The 15,420-nt window shown below is 53.9% G+C and overlaps 1 protein-coding gene across 3 annotated transcripts in view; it reads right to left on the bottom strand.

The window, feature by feature from the left end:
• SUFU (SUFU negative regulator of hedgehog signaling) overlaps positions 1 to 14,314 on the bottom strand; it is an 86,936-nt gene extending 72,622 nt beyond the window's left edge. For all 3 annotated transcript variants that reach the window (XR_014618644.1, XM_084290647.1, XM_084290648.1), the window contains exons 1-2: positions 14,023 to 14,314; positions 11,212 to 11,346 (exon numbers count right to left, since the gene is read on the bottom strand). Coding sequence is in view for 2 of the 3 variants with exons in the window: in XM_084290647.1 (XP_084146773.1) it covers positions 11,212 to 11,346; positions 14,023 to 14,210 (323 nt within the window). In the remaining variant the exon portion in view is untranslated. The remainder of the gene's footprint in view (positions 1 to 11,211; positions 11,347 to 14,022) is intronic.
• Between the last annotated feature and the right edge of the window lie 1,106 nt (positions 14,315 to 15,420).

The following is a 15,420-nucleotide window of genomic DNA, read 5'->3' as shown; positions in this document are numbered from 1 at the left end:
TGCCTAAAGGTTTGGGGCTCTAACAGGTTATGTGGAACATGAACACGGTTTATAATGGTGTCTCCCATTACCTTCCTGCTGGCTAAAGAGCATAGGTAAGAAGAAAAAGGCAGGAAAGAAGTTCAGCAGACCCTTTACCACATTTTTAGGACACTGGCACAATTAAGTTCTCAGCTGCACGATAAATCAGCTCAAGGCACAATAGGTATTCAGAGCTGTGAGGAGCCTGAACTCCAGATTTCAACCAGAGTTTGGACACCTGTGTGTCCTGCTGGATCTGGGATGCAGTCCCTGAGCTTTCACTTCATTAGCTGCAGACATCAAGACAATGCCTCCCTACTTGCCAAGCTGTTATCTAGTGGTTTTTCATTGCAAAGGGTGCATTCAAAAATACACTGATGAGCACCGCCAGAAGTCTTCACCAACTCAACAGGTAGGGAAAGACCCTTGGGGGCTGAGCTGTAATTCCAGGGAAAAGAAAACTCCCGTTCACTCTGAGAAATAACCTACTCAGTACAAGGGTTCAGCATACAACTCCTCACAGCCGTTGTTACCGAAAATCCCCCATCCATCTTCGAACATCGACTTCTCTGCTTTTCTGCTCAGTGTTACTCTTCTGGGTAAAAAGGAATTCAAGGCCCAGAGACGCATTATTTCTGCGTAATAAGGTTATACATATGGATTCAACTTAGCTAGGAAATGTCAACTTAAGGCTTGTCTTCATGAGGAAATTTACTGGAACTAGTCTACCAGTATAATTATATTGCTGTACTTCTACTGGTAAAATTCCCCTGTTGAGCCTTATTCATAACAACAGCAGCCTTTACGGTTTATTTTTGTCGACCATGCCAAAAAAAGGCCCCCGCTCCAGAAAGGCCACAACAATCCCCAGGGGAGGCGGGGGAAGGAGCTGCACCGGTAGAAAGAATAACAGTATAGAATTTGCCGCGTGGTTCTCCGGACTAATGAGCCATGGGCTACAAAAAAATAAATAAAAAATAAATTAAATACTGCAAGAAAACTGGGTTGTACATCAGGTATCTTTGCAGGTCGGGTACGTGCCAGGTTTATGCCATGTTTCAGCCCTTGGTACAGCTCTCCAGGGTGGATGCTGCTTTCCATCAGCCCCTGTGTGCATCCCTTTCCCCGTGTGCATCCTTCTCCCCCGCTGCTGCATCTCTTTCCCCATTTCCCTACGGGTGATACCTCGCTGCCCCGCAAGCCCCCGTGCCCTGACCCTCCGAAACACAGGGGTGGCAAAGCCCAGCCCCTCTGGTTTACGGTTTGCATCTTCAGGGACGAGCGATAGCTGAAAAGCAAACAGCTCCCCTTGCAAAAAGGGATTTTAAAACAATCGCCCTTCGCTTGGGCAGTGCAAGAATGCGGAGCTAGACAAAACAATGAGCCATCTGTGCACCCTTCCCTCCCTCCTTCCCTTGTTTCTACCCTCTGGGCTTAAATCAGAGCTCCCCAAGAATGGCCGAGTCCCTCTTCACCTCCTCCCACCCTGGTTACATCCTGCAAAAAACACTTTTCTGGGCTTTTTTTTCCCCCCTCTCCTTTTTTGTTCTCAAGAGCCCCAGCAGAATCTCTCTTTAAACCTCAGGCCTCTTTGTCAGGTGGCATCCCAGCTACCCGAATCAGCTTTGTCAACTGATCACAAACGCCTCCCCCAAGCCATCCATCCCTTGTTTACCATCCCTTGGAGGCAGCGTGGCACCCGGAGCCCTCGCCACCCCTTTGTCCAGGGGAGGGAATACCATGTGAATGGGAGACCACCAAAGATTTACAGCCCTCCTTTGTTCGCCTGGTGTCACTGCCTATTGGGCCTCGATTCAAAATTGAGATGACAGTAGAAAGGCAGACGAGTTTAGTAAATCACCGTGGGGTTTGCAGCTCAGGGGAGAGGGGGGGAAAACGCTGATAGCTCAAATTTTAAAATAAATCTGCTAATTGGCAACCACCGTCCCACCGCGATGCACACACACTACCCTACCAGCTAGCAAGGCACGCTCCCAGCATTGAGGGGAAAAAGGGATTAGGTCTGAGTAACAGCATTCAGATGCATCTCTTTAAACCTTATTTTTGTTAGTGTTGTTATTCCAGAAAGCAAAAGGATAAAAAAAAAAAAAAAAAAAAGTCAACTTTCCTTTGATCTCACAGCTGGAGCGGCCACACAGATGAAGAAATGCTTTTACCTTCGTGTCCCACCAAGACAAAAACCAACTCTATCTTTTAATTACTGCTTTTTAGAACATCCTAAGCCGATCTTTATCAAGCTGAGCAATCTCGCAGAGGAAGACCCAGGTTTGATCTCCCATCGCTCCTCCTCCCGGCAGGCTGAACCCGCTGGGAGAGCGGAGCGTGTGAGCTCGCCCTGCTCCAGCCCGGCCAGATGACAGCAAGGGAGCCCTGGCTGGGGCCAACTCCCCCCCAAATACGCCGAGCTCGCAGATGCATTTCTGCTGACAGAACAGAAATCGCCTGCTTTGAACGCCGTGCCCCGGCCCTGCGTGGCAGCAGAGGCTCCTCTTACCAGGATGCACGCGCAGATGCGCTACCGAGCAGGAAGCCGGCCTCGCTTTCGGGAACGCTCAGCTGTAAACTTACATCCAATCTCTTCCTTTTTTATTGAAAACAGGCCTTTCTTGTAAACTCAACTACTTTACAGCAAACATTAAACGAATTTCCTTCGATGCTTCACAAAAAAATAATTCCAAGCCTAGCACAGCTCAGGCGTGCTCTGGTCCCCCGAGCTCCGCAGGCACACGGAGCAGACCTCTCCGTAGGTGGCCTCCATCCTCCACGTCATTAACGGTGCTAAATGCCTCCAGCAAATGATATTTGGAAGCCAAGTGCACTCTCTGCCTGGGAGGAGGGGAAAAAAAGGTTTCCCCGTGGTGCCCGCAGCTTCAAGGGAGGTCTGTCCCCAGCAGAGGAACGCAAGGCCTAGTCCCGGTGCGCTGCCCCAGCCATCAGGGGACACCACCAACAGGGTGTGGAAGTGGGCACAATGCTTGGTTGAGATGGTTTCTGCTGGGGAAACGTGGAATTGAATGTTACGTCACGCTTGTGGGTCTTTAAAATGTCCCCATTTTTGAACTTGTTGGGCAATTCAAAGCTCTGCAAAGGATGAGGCGCCTACAGACCAAGCAGACAGAAGAGATGGACCCACAAGTGCCACGATGCCTGCTGGAAGAAGCACAACTGCATTTCTAGACACCAGAGAACACACGTGGGAGAGAGCTGCCACAACATTTCCCTCCTCTCTGCCTCAGAAAGAAGGCTGATCAGAAAAATAAGCACCACATTTGGGGTCAGCCTCTGCCGGATGAACAGAACGAGTAAGAAGAGGAGGGTTGAGCACTCATCTTGAACTCTCCCTCCTCCAGACTTAGCTCTGGCACCTCCTTCCTAAACTCAGACTTACCGATGTCCGTGCCCATGCCATTCCCTCTAGCAGGGGCTCTATTCTCCAGCAACAGTTCCCAGAAGGCCCTCAACTTGAAGATCTGTCCCCAAACTCAACCTCGCTTCCCTACCCATACCACAAAGTGGTACCAAGGAGTCGGTGTCACCTGGCTTCAGAGCTAGCAGCCGAGTGCAGCAAGGTGAGGACGAGGAGGGGCTGCCACCTCCATGCTGGTATCTCAAAAGAAGTGCTCCTGAGGGTCTCCTGCATCAAGCATGCTTCAATCCCACGCTGGCAAGAAACTGGACACCACAAAAGATGGAAGAAAACTTTGGGGTTTTAGTAATTTTCCTGGAATTTCATGCTCGGCTCCCAGACCGGTTCGATCTTTCGTTTCTCCACTTGCATCCTGTTTTCTATCAGTGCTGTTTCAAAATCTCCTCCGAAATATTGATCCGTAACAACCACCGCCATCCACCTCTAATTTACTGTCTCCTCAGAGGCTCTTTGTTTTACTGCATTTTGGTGAAGACAAAGGAGGGCAGAGTCGTCCCCGGCTTTTAGAAAGAGCTCCCTGTCACCTTGGAGTTCGGTGTAATATTTCAGCGCTGCTTCAGGCTTGTGGCTTAGAAAGCACTTAGGGACCCATTAAATACCAAAATTTAAGGCTAAAGGCTGGCAAGCGGAGGGCAGCGAGCTTTTAAATTTATGAAAGGCTGCAGAACTGAGAGGCCACTAAAGTGACAGCTGTCAGCACCACTCCATCCTACATTCATGCGGGCTCAAAAGAGAAGCCAGCGTGCACTCGAAAGAAAGAGAGCGCTCGTTCCAACTTCCAGGCTATTTTCTAAATACTCTTTTCAGCCTCCTTTCAGCCTCGGAAAAAGCCTTCCAGAAAACATCCACCCCTCCGCAAGCCTCGTGTTTGTTACCTGATCCAGTTTGGCGCTCCTTTTTTTTCTTCCTCCCGGCTCTAACAAGCATCCTTGCCCTTTTACAAGCCCGGGTCATTCAGAGGAGCTACACGAGGCAGCGGAGCACAAGCTGGACGGGGAGATGGTGAAGGGCTCACGCTTACCCTCACCTTTCACGGGGAGGCACCACCCACAGAGCCACCCCGTTATCCCGGTGCTGCACTCAGCCCCCTGGCAGGCTGCCACGAAAAAGGAGAGAGGAGAAAAAACCAAACCCTCGTCGACGTGAAGTTTGTGTAGGTTGGGAAACCCAATTATTGGCATTTACATAAAAGGCTGAACATCAAAACGCGGTTGGTGTGTTTCTTCTAGGGATGTGGGCAGGCCCCACATACAAACCTTATCTCGTAACCCAGCCGTAATTGAAGTTTTGCTTCCTGCCGTGGCTCTGAGTGACAGCCTTGCAGTTTGAATACACGCAAGACTCTTTCAGGTTCTCAGGAATGGCATCACGAGCTTCATTTCCCAGGCACTTGTGAACCTAACAAAAAGGGTGAGCGCTTGGGGAGCTACGGGAGCAACTTCTCTGCACAGGGATGTGTCCCCTGCAGGATGGAAGAGGGAGTTGAACCCATCCCATGGCCACATGTTCACACCCTGTGCACTCATTCATCGCTGCAGTGAATGATTTCTCTTTCAGAAAGCAAGAGCAGTCAAAAAAAGAAGCACAAGGCTGTACTCTAACCCTGCTCGCTAAGTTCAAGCGGTTACCCATCCGTTTGGATTTTAAAGTAGACAGAAAAAGTTGGAAATGGCAATTAACTTGCTAAAACATCCCAGAAGGTCTTCTGCTGCCACTCGAGTGGTGCAGCACGCTCCACTGGAGGGACTTTTGCCAAGAAAGTCAAGCGCCTGGTACGGCCCACTGACTACTACCCGCTACTGGTCTTTCAGGCTGGTAGCGATGAAGTTGCAACAAGAAGTCCAAAGGCGATCAAAAGAGACTTTAGGGATTTGGGGCGACTACTTAGAGGATCAGGGGCGCAGGTGGTGTTTGCCTCTGTCCTTCCGATAGGGGGGATCGAAGCTGAAAGACGTACTGTTCACATAAACTCGTGGCTTCGTGACTGGTGTGACCGGCAGAATTTCGGTTTCTTTGATCATGGGAAGGTCTACGCTACACCGGGCCTGATGGCACCAGATGGGATGCGCCTCTCTCGGAGAGGGGTAAGGATCTTTGGTCAGGAGTTGGCAGGGCTGATAGATAGGGCTTTAAACTAGAGTCGAAGGGGGAAGGGGCTAAAACCAGGCGCGCCGGTGAAGACCTAAGGGATGGTACGCTAGAATCAGAGGGGCTGTGTGCCAGTGAGGTCCTTCGGTCAGCTCCACAAGGTGCTGAGTGTAAGGAGACGCACTTGAAATGCTTTTACACGAACGCACGCAGTATGAGGAATAAAATAGATGAGCTAGAAGTCCTGGCCCAGTCCCGCAACTACGACATCATCGGCATAAGCGAAACCTGGTGGGACGAGTCCTGTGACTGGGGTGTTGCGATAGATGGTTACAGGCTCTTCAGGAGGGACAGGCAGGGAAGGCGAGGTGGTGGGGTGGCGATGTATGTGAAGCAGGGGCTGGACTGTGTGGAACTTCAGGTCGGCGATGGCAAAGTTGAGAGCCTCTGGGTAAGGATCAAGGGACGAACGAATAAAGGGGATGTCGTTGTGGGAGTCTATTACAGACCGCCTGGCCAGGACGATAGCGCCGATAAATTATTCTTTACAGAGCTAAGAGAGGCCTCGAGATTAACTCCCCTTGTCCTTATGGGGGACTTCAACTTGCCGGACGTTAACTGGGAGTGCCACACAGCTGAAACAAGCAAGTCCAGGAGGTTCATGAAGCACCTAGATGATAACTTCTTGGTGCAGGTGCTAACGGAGCCAACTAGGAAAGGTGCCCTCCTAGACCTGTTGCTAGTAAACAGAGAGGGTCTGGTGGGAGATGTGGTGATTGGTGGCCGCCTCGGCCATAGCGACCATGAAGTGGTTGAGTTCAATATTTATGGTGACAGAAGGAAAAGTGCCACCAAAACCTCATCCCTAGATATGGGGAAAGCGGACTTCAGGCTGCTCAGGGAACTAGTCAGCAAGGTCCCCTGGGAAACTGCTCTTGAAGGCCTCGATGTCCACCAGTGCTGGTCACTCTTTAAGCGATGCCTCCTAGAAGCACAAAATCAGGCAATTCCAAAATATCGCAAGTCAGGCAGGCGGGGCAGGAGGCCGGCGTGGCTGACCAGGAATGTTCTAATGGAGATTAGGCGGAAACAGAGAGTGTTTCGCTACTGGAAGGAGGGCCAGGCGTCATGGAAAGAATACAGGGATGCTGTTCGTGTTTGTAGGGAGAAAGTTCGAGTGGCCAAAGCACAGCTAGAGTTGAAGCTGGCTGTGTCTGTGAGAGAAAATAAAAAGGGTTTTTTTAGATATGTGAATGGAAAAAGGAGAACTAAAGAATACATAGGGCCGCTCCTTGATAGGGAAGGTCTCCTCACAGACGATGACATAGGCAAAGCAGAGACGCTTAACGCCTTCTTTGCCTCTGTCTTCAATGCCGATGATGGGCTTCGGGACCCAGGGTGCCCTGAGCTGGAGGGCCGGGACGGTGGGGATGACAAACTCCCAACTGACCCTGAACGTGTGCGGGATTTGCTACTCCACCTGGATCCCTACAAGTCCATGGGTCCGGATGGGATTCATCCCCGGGTGCTGAAAGAGCTGGCGGATGTCATCGCGGAACCTCTTTCAATTATTTTTCAACGATCCTGGGAATTTGGAGAGGTCCCGGTAGACTGGAAGCTGGCAAATGTTGTGCCAATTTTCAAGAAGGGTCAGAAAGAAGACCCTAGCAATTACAGGCCTGTCAGTCTCACGTCAGTGCCTGGTAAAATCATGGAGAAGTTGGTTCTCGGACTTATTGAGGCGCACCTGGGGGACAGAGCAGTCATTGGTCCCAGCCAGCATGGGTTTGTGAAGGGTAGGTCCTGCCTAACTAACCTGATTTCCTTTTATGATAAGATCACCCGTATGGTGGACCAAGGGAAACCAGCTGATGTGATTTTTTTGGACTTCAGCAAGGCTTTTGACACTGTTTCCCATAGGATCCTACTGGACAAAATGTCCACCATACAGCTAAATAAAAACATCATACGATGGGTGAGCAATTGGCTAACGGGCAGGGCCCAAAGGGTTATGGTAAATGGGGCTGCGTCAGGCTGGCGGGCGGTCACCAGTGGGGTCCCTCAAGGCTCCATTTTAGGGCCGGTACTTTTCAATATTTTTATAAACGATCTGGATGTAGGAATAGAGGGTATTTTGAGCAAGTTTGCTGATGACACCAAACTTGGAGGAGTTGTGGACTCAAATGAGGGCGTAAAGGCCTTACAGAGGGATCTGGACAGGTTGGAGAGCTGGGCGATCACCAACCGCATGAAGTTCAATAAGAGCAAGTGCCGGGTCCTGCACCTGGGACGGGGAAACCCTGGCTGCATGTACAGACTGGGCGATGAGACGCTGGAGAGCAGCCTGGAAGAGAGGGATCTGGGGGTCGTGGTAGACAGCAAGTTGAATATGAGCCAGCAGTGTGCCCTGGCAGCCAGGAGGGCCAACCGTGTCCTGGGGTGCATCAAGCACGGCATCGCTAGTAGGTCAAGGGAGGTGATTGTCCCGCTCTACTCTGCGCTGGTGCGGCCTCACCTCGAGTACTGTGTGCAGTTCTGGGCACCACAGTATAAAAAGGACATGAAACTGTTGGAAAGTGTCCAGAGGAGGGCTACGAAGATGGTGAAAGGCCTGGAGGGGAAGACGTACGAGGAACGGCTGAGGTCACTGGGCCTGTTCAGCCTGGAGAAGAGGAGACTGAGGGGAGACCTCATCACAGTCTACAACTTCCTCGTAAGGGGGTGTCGAGAGGCAGGAGACCTTTTCTCCATTAACACCAGTGACAGGACCCGCGGGAACGGGGTTAAGCTGAGGCAGGGGAAATTTAGGCTGGACGTCAGGAGGGGGTTCTTCACAGAGAGGGTGGTTGCACACTGGAACAGGCTCCCCAGGGAAGTGGTCACTGCACCGAGCCTGGCTGAATTTAAGAAGAGATTGGACTGTGCACTTAGTCACATGGTCTGAACTTTTGGGTAGACCTGTGCGGTGTCAAGAGTTGGACTTGATGATCCTTAAGGGTCCCTTCCAACTCAGGATATTCTATGATTCTATGACTTACTGCCAGGCGAGGGGCTTGGCAATCCCCCTGCAAGGCCTGCGGCTCCCTAACGCCGCCCTGACGTCAGGATTTCGGATTTTGAGCACCATCAGCCCCGCACAGCTGTGTCGTGGTTGCCATTATGCCATGAAGCACTCAGTGTTTTTAAATGAAAAAGGGTTTCCCCTGTTTGAAATTCTGAGATCTCTTCCCCGTTATTCTGTGTGCATGGGGCTGGTATTCAAGCAGAGCAGGAAGCGGTGCTGTTTTAGCTGAAAATAAATCTGTCAACGAGGAGGCACAGGGAGAGCTCCACTTCAGGCTTTTCAGGTTCTTATTAAAAAATATAAATTCAAGTCAACATTTTCACGTTACGCGCTACATCTGGTTGCTATCCCATTATAAATAAAAATATAGGGGCCTTCAGCTCAGCCCTGCATCACTCAGAAAATCATCAAAAAGCCCTTCTCATTTCGTACTGCAGTATAATTGGTTCAGATTGTCCCCTATCACCAGAAGAGGTCCACAAGAAATAAGCCAGGTGTTACCCAAAGTGAAGTGGGGAGATTAAAAGGGTCCTTGGCAGTGATATTTGTCCTCCAAAAGGATGAAAGGCAGCGAGGTCAGGGACACACGCCTCTATCGCTGCAACCTCGCTGTCGCGGGCAGGTCCAGCCCTGTGCTCCTTGCAGCAAGAGTTGGAAAACAAACCAAAAGCCACAGACCAGCAGCTGTCTCTGCTGGCCAGTGAGTGGAGTTCAGTGCCACGCCAGCTTTACAAGAAATCTTCCCAAAATTTGAACAACAGCCCTGTCGCCCCGCTCTCCTGCCAGCCGTCCCACAGGATGCTTTGGGACAGCAGAATTTCAAAGTGCTTTGAGTGGCAGAGACCATAAATAGGGGCTTTCTCACTCCCTCCTGGATAATGAGAGCTTCTTGAGCACACAAAGTGCCAGTCCGGAGCCGTGCAGTCCACGTGGCAGTTGTGTTTTGGGAGCAGGGAACAGAACTGGTGGGGCTGAGCTCCTTTCCCCTGCCTGTCCCCAGTGCTCACCTACCCGCTGATCACTTCACGCTCAGTGTTTGAGAGATGCCGAGGTTTTTGTCCTCACACAATTTGCTTCTTCACTCATACAAGCACATTAAAGCCATTCCTCACCCTTCGTGTCTTCAACTGGGACCCCCACGTCCTCCCGCTGCTCTCTCCCAAACCCACCGGGCTTGAGTGTGGTCGAGGAGAACACTCTCACCAGAAGAAAGCCTCGGGCTGGCAGGCCACCAAAAAGAAGAAGCCAGCGCAGCACTTACTCCCTCCAAAATTAACCTCCAGCAGAAGGAGGCTGGAAAACACAGGTTGCCTCATCTTGGCAACCCCATTTTTTCAGCAGCAAAGATGAAATCTCGTGATTTGAGAACAAAGGCATCGTGTGAAGGCCTGCGTGTCCATGGCTGGGTCTCTTGTGAAAGCAAGGGAAGGAAACCTTTAAACTCCTTTTTGTTTCTTTCACCTTTTATTTGCCCTACCCTGTCCCTGCCCCAGCACCTAATGAATGGGGTTTGCTGCCAGATGTGTTGGTCAAAACGCCCCAGGCAGGTCTGGGTGACACCGAGTCTGTGTAAGCTCCACTCTGAAAAGAGACTTCTGAAAACCAGCTCTGTCTCCACAAACAGAAGGAACCGCCTCGAGGACGTGGGTAAGGTTAAAGAAACTGCTCAGCTGCCGCTGTTGCAAGAGAAGCACCTGGGTGAAACAAAACCCATAAAGACTGCTGGCTGAAACTCAACCAAGACAAACAGAGGAGGAAAAGCTGGGATGAACAAATCAGGGCTTCTGCTGCGCCAGTCGTCAGGGATATGTAGCCCGCGACGATGAAACAGCACAAGAGTTTCACTGAACAGCAGCAGAAATCTGCTCTTTCTTTTTTTTCTGGTTAAAAACAATCCGTGTTCAGAGCCCCAGGACTGTGAAAGCTGGGTGACTGCTTATTTTACCTGCAGTTAAGGAGCAAAGTCGGTGAAAGCAGGACAATACCGAGATTAGATCATGCTACTTGCCCCATCTAACACGAAACACCTCCTAAAGACTGCCCGCACCAACAACCCAAGGTAATCATTGCTGCAGAGAAGAAACTCAGCCAACTGTTTTATACTTCTGTTAGGATGGATTCGCACTTCACGCAGCAGGCACTTGGGTGGCAGTCCCCTTGCTGACAGTAACGCTGCCGTGCCAGCACCAGGAAAAATGCCCTGACAGCAGTTTTCCAGAGGAAGGCATTTAACATGCACAGGGAGGAGCTGGGATGGAAGCGTGTGAGCACAGCAGACTATCAAGGGGGAAAAACACGGGACATTCAGCTAAAAAAAGTTTCCCTGGGAGTTAAAAACAAAACCAAACAACAACCAAAACCACAAATCGCTCAACTTACACCACTAACAAGGACATATATCGCACGCAGAGCTCGAAGAGGGGAACACAGAAATTCTTCTGCATCAAGAAGAAGAATTTCTGTGGCACACGTCACCCCCCAGAAAAACAGCAGTTCAAATAACACAGACAGCAGGACAAGGTTCTACTTTCACTCCCCCCGACGTGACACAGAACACAACGCAGAGCAAGAGGACGCGGGTGATGCTTACTCGTGCACTCGGTTGTCTCCGTACAAGTCACTCAGGCCGAAGCTGACGTAGTGCCAGTGCTCAGGGACGTTCAGCGCCGGGTTGCCCACGTTCCTGTACATGCTAACGTAGTCCAGAGGATCAGGTCCCCCCAGCCTGCATTAAAAACAAAAAGGTTCTCAGGTAAATGAGGTTATTCAAGGCAAGTGGGAAGTCTCCACGGGTTCTACAAGGGGTTGTAGATGGTCCTGCCCTAAATCACAGCTAGAGATAAGTTTAGCACGGTCCAGTTACCTCCAAAAAAAAATGAAGAGGAAGGTTGGGTTAAGTCCAGGAAGCATGGAGCACGGGAAGGCAAAGTGCATGCGTGCAAAAATACTACAGTGTTTTTACCATTAAAGCACAAAGCCCTCTGGAAAATCGTATTGAAACTTCCGCAAAGCAAAGAACACCAGAAAACTCTCCGGGTAAAGGAGCAGGAGCTGTATCTGCACTGCAAGCTCCTAACGTGGGCCAGAGGCACCTACCCCATTGAAAAGAGCATCGCTGTTCTTTCCTGACTCATGTGGGAGCACAGGTGCTTTGACAAAAGGACAAACCCTTAAACATCTCACCCTCTGCCCTACGTGCAAACCCTTGAAGCCCCCACAAGCTCAGGAGCAGCCAGCACCATCCCCGAGCCTGGAGGAGCGCACACGGGACAGAATTGCTCCTCCAGGGCTGCTGACACAGGCGCTGACCCAGTTTTGGGGCCAGCTCTCGCACATCCTCCCGCCGCAATCTCCCTATCAGCGCGGGTTCACGCCAGGAGCTGGCAGCGTCGGAGGAGTTTATTAGGAAGAGCCCGACTTCAAAGCTGCAGGTACAAATGCGTCGCGTTCTCTATTCATGGAGCTCATTCAGGAGCAAGAAGCGCGGCCTCAGGGGGGGGAAAAACGGGGTTTGTATCCACGAGGCACCTTCCCCTGGCTGGTGCTCGGGGCGCGCTGAAGTCTCTGCCCAAGGAACCCAACGTGGGCAGAGGGGAAACACGGCGAGAAAAGCAATCACAAACCTTCTCCCAAGACGTGCAAATTGTGTTGAAAATATAAAAAAGACGAGTTTCATGAAAAACGCCACGCAACCCTGGCCAGGTTTCTTCCCAAACAAGGCTTTGCCTTGATTTATGGGGGCACGCAGCACGCACTGGGCTCGGGGGCTGGCACAATCCCATTAATCCCGGCCGTGGCTGAGCCCCAAATTCCGGGTCAGAAGGCAGAGCCCGAGCCTCCTGGCCAGGAGGAGAAGCTGCAGCCCCAAGGAACTGACCCAGCGAGGGAAACACGCTCCCTTCCCCATGCCCTGCCCTCATCAGCCCCATCTCTCGCTGTGGGTCACCCCAAAAACACATCCCCCTGGAGCTGCCTCTATGCCCACACCTCCCTGACACCCAGCACGCTGCCCTGGGGCACCCCACGGCACCCCCAAACCTTCCTGGGCATCTCCCCGGGCCTCAGCCTGCAGCCCCTGCACCTCTCCTTGCTCCCCCAAAACCTGCAAAGCTCTCCCTGCTCCCCTAAACCCCACCAAAGCCCCACTGCTCCCCCAAACCCCCCACACTTCTCCCTGCACCCCCAAACCCCATTCCTGCCTCTCTGTTCCCCCAAATCCCCCACACCTCTCCCTGCACCCCCAAACCCCTCAAAGCTCTCCCTGCTCCCCCAAACCCCTGCAGCCCCTCTGCTCCTCCCTCCCAGCCCCGCTTCTTTCCTCAACACCCCTCTCACCCCACAACTCCTCCCACGACCCCACAGTTCCCCCCCCAAGCCCCCACAGCTCCCTCCAGCCCCTCTACTCCCCCAATATCCCAATATTCCTCCCCCAGACCCCAATGTCCCCCCTAGCCCCACTACTCCCCCCAAGACCCCAGTGTCCTCCCATGCCCCTCCCAGACCCCAATGTCCCCCCTCAGACCCCAATGCCCCAATGTCCCCCTTCAGACCCCACTACTCCCCCCAGGCCCCAGCATTCCCTAATGTCCCCCCCCAGACCCCAGTATTCCACCCCTAGCCCCGCTACTCCCCCCTCAGACCCCACTACTCCCCCCAAGACCCCAATATCCCCCAATTTCTCCCCCCAGACCCCAATGTTCCCCCTAAGACCCCACTACTCCCCCTCCCAGAAACCAGTGTCCCCCCCAAATCCCCCCTCAGACCCCACTACTCTCCCCCGCAGACCCCAATGTCCCCCTATATCCCCCCTCAGACCCCACTACTCCCCCCCAGACCCCAGTATCCCCCTCCCAGACCCCAATATTCCCCCCAGAGCCCCAATGTCCCCCCTCAGACCCCACTACTTCCCCCCAGACCCTCCCCTAGACCCTAATGTCCCCCCCCGAGTCCCAATACCCCTCTCTAGAGCCCCACTACTCCCCCCTAGACCCCAATATCCCCCCATATCCCCCCTCAGACCCCACTACTCCCCCCCCAGACCCCAATATCCCCCAGTTTCCCCCCCCAGACCCCAATGTCCCCCCATATCCCCCCTCAGACCCCACTACTCCCCCCAGGACCCCAGTATCCCCCTCACAGACCCCAATACCCCCCCCTTAGCCCCACTACTTCCCCCCCCAGCCCCCATTACTCCCCCCCAGACCCCAAATACCCCCTCATATTCCCCCCCAGACTCTAATATCCCCCTCAGACCCCACTACACCCCCCACGACCCCAATATCCCCCTCCCAGCCCCCAATACCCCCCCTTAACCCCACTACTCCCCCCCTAACCCCCGCAAATCCCCTCCCAGCCCCCCAAAACCCCCCCAGAGCTCCCCAAAATCCCCCCGGGCACTGACCAGTACTTGAGGATGGCGGTGACCTGCAGCGGGTTGGGCTGCTCGGGGTAGAGGCGGCGGCACTCCCCATAGATGCCGTGCAGCCCCGGCGGGAAGAGCGATGGAAACGAGCCCGAACCGGACCCGGACCCCGCACCAGAGCCCGGCCCTGCCGCGGGGGCACCCCCAGCAGGCCGCACGCCCTCCATGGCGGCGCCTGAGCTGCTCCGGATCCGCTCCGGATCGGCTCCGGATCCGCTTCGCTTCCCCCGGCCCGGCCCGGCCCAAGCGGCGCTGCGCGGCGCGGCGCTGAGGGAGGAGGAGGGGGGAAGGGGGCGGGGCCCGCGGTTGCCATGGAGACGGGGATTGACAGGTGGGGGCCGCCAATGGCAGCGCGCGGCGCTGAGGGAGGCCCCGCCTCGCCCCGCCCCTCCTCGCCGCCCTCACGGCTCCGGTGCGGCGCGCTGAGAGCGCGACCCCTGGTGGGGGGGGTGGGGGGAGATAGGGGGGTGTGAGGGGAAATAGGGGGGCTGTGAGGGGAGATAGGGGGTCTGGGGGGGTGTGAGGAGAAATACGGGGGCTGGGGAAGGAGCTGGGGGGCTGTGAGGGGAAATAAGGGGTCTGGGGGGGCTGTGAGGGGAAATAAGGGGGCTGTGGGGGGAGCTGGGGGGCTGTGAGGGGAGATATGGGGTCTGTGGAGCTGTGTGGGGGGATAGGGGGTCTGGGGGGGTGTGAGGGGAAATATGGGGTCTGGGGGGGGAGCTGGGGGGACTGTGAGGGGAGATAGGGGGTATGGGGGGGCTGTGAGGGGAGCTGGGGGGGCTGTGAGGGGAAACATGGGGTCTGTGGGGGGAGCTGAGGTGCTGTGAGGGAGTTTGGGGGGCTGTGAGGGGGGATAGGGGGTCTGAGGGGTGTGAGTGGAGATATGGGGTCTGATGGGGGCTCTGAGGGGAGCTGGGGGGGAGTCGGGGGCGCTGTGAGGGGAGATATGGGGTCTGGGGGGGCTGTGAGGGGAAACGTGTGGTCTGGGGGGAGGCTGTGAGGAGCTAGGGGGGTTGTGAGGGGATCTGTGGGGCCTGTGGGGGGGTCTGAAGGGAGATCTGGGAGGGCTGTGAGGGGAGCTGTGGGGTCTGAAGGGGGCTGTACACCCTCAGCCACCCACTCAGGCCTCCGCTAACTTTCCCTAAAGAACTGAGGCTGCAAACCGCATCTCAGCATTTATTAAAATATTTAAGAAATTACTCTCCGTCTACCTTTCATTGCAAAAAAAGGGGAAGAAAAAAAAAAAAGCCCCCCGTGTCTCTGCGCCCCCCTCAGTCCCTCACAGCCCCCCCATTTACAACCTCCCCGCACTACAACTCCCAGCATGCCCCGCGCCCTCCCGCCGCACCCCCCTCACAGTGTGGGGAGGGGCCAGGA

The sequence above is a fragment of the Netta rufina genome (assembly GCF_964035555.1).
Source record: "Netta rufina genome assembly, chromosome: 7".
NCBI lineage: Eukaryota > Metazoa > Chordata > Aves > Anseriformes > Anatidae > Netta > Netta rufina.
Note: the sequence above shows the minus strand (reverse complement) of the source record. Positions and strands in the feature narration are given on the sequence as shown.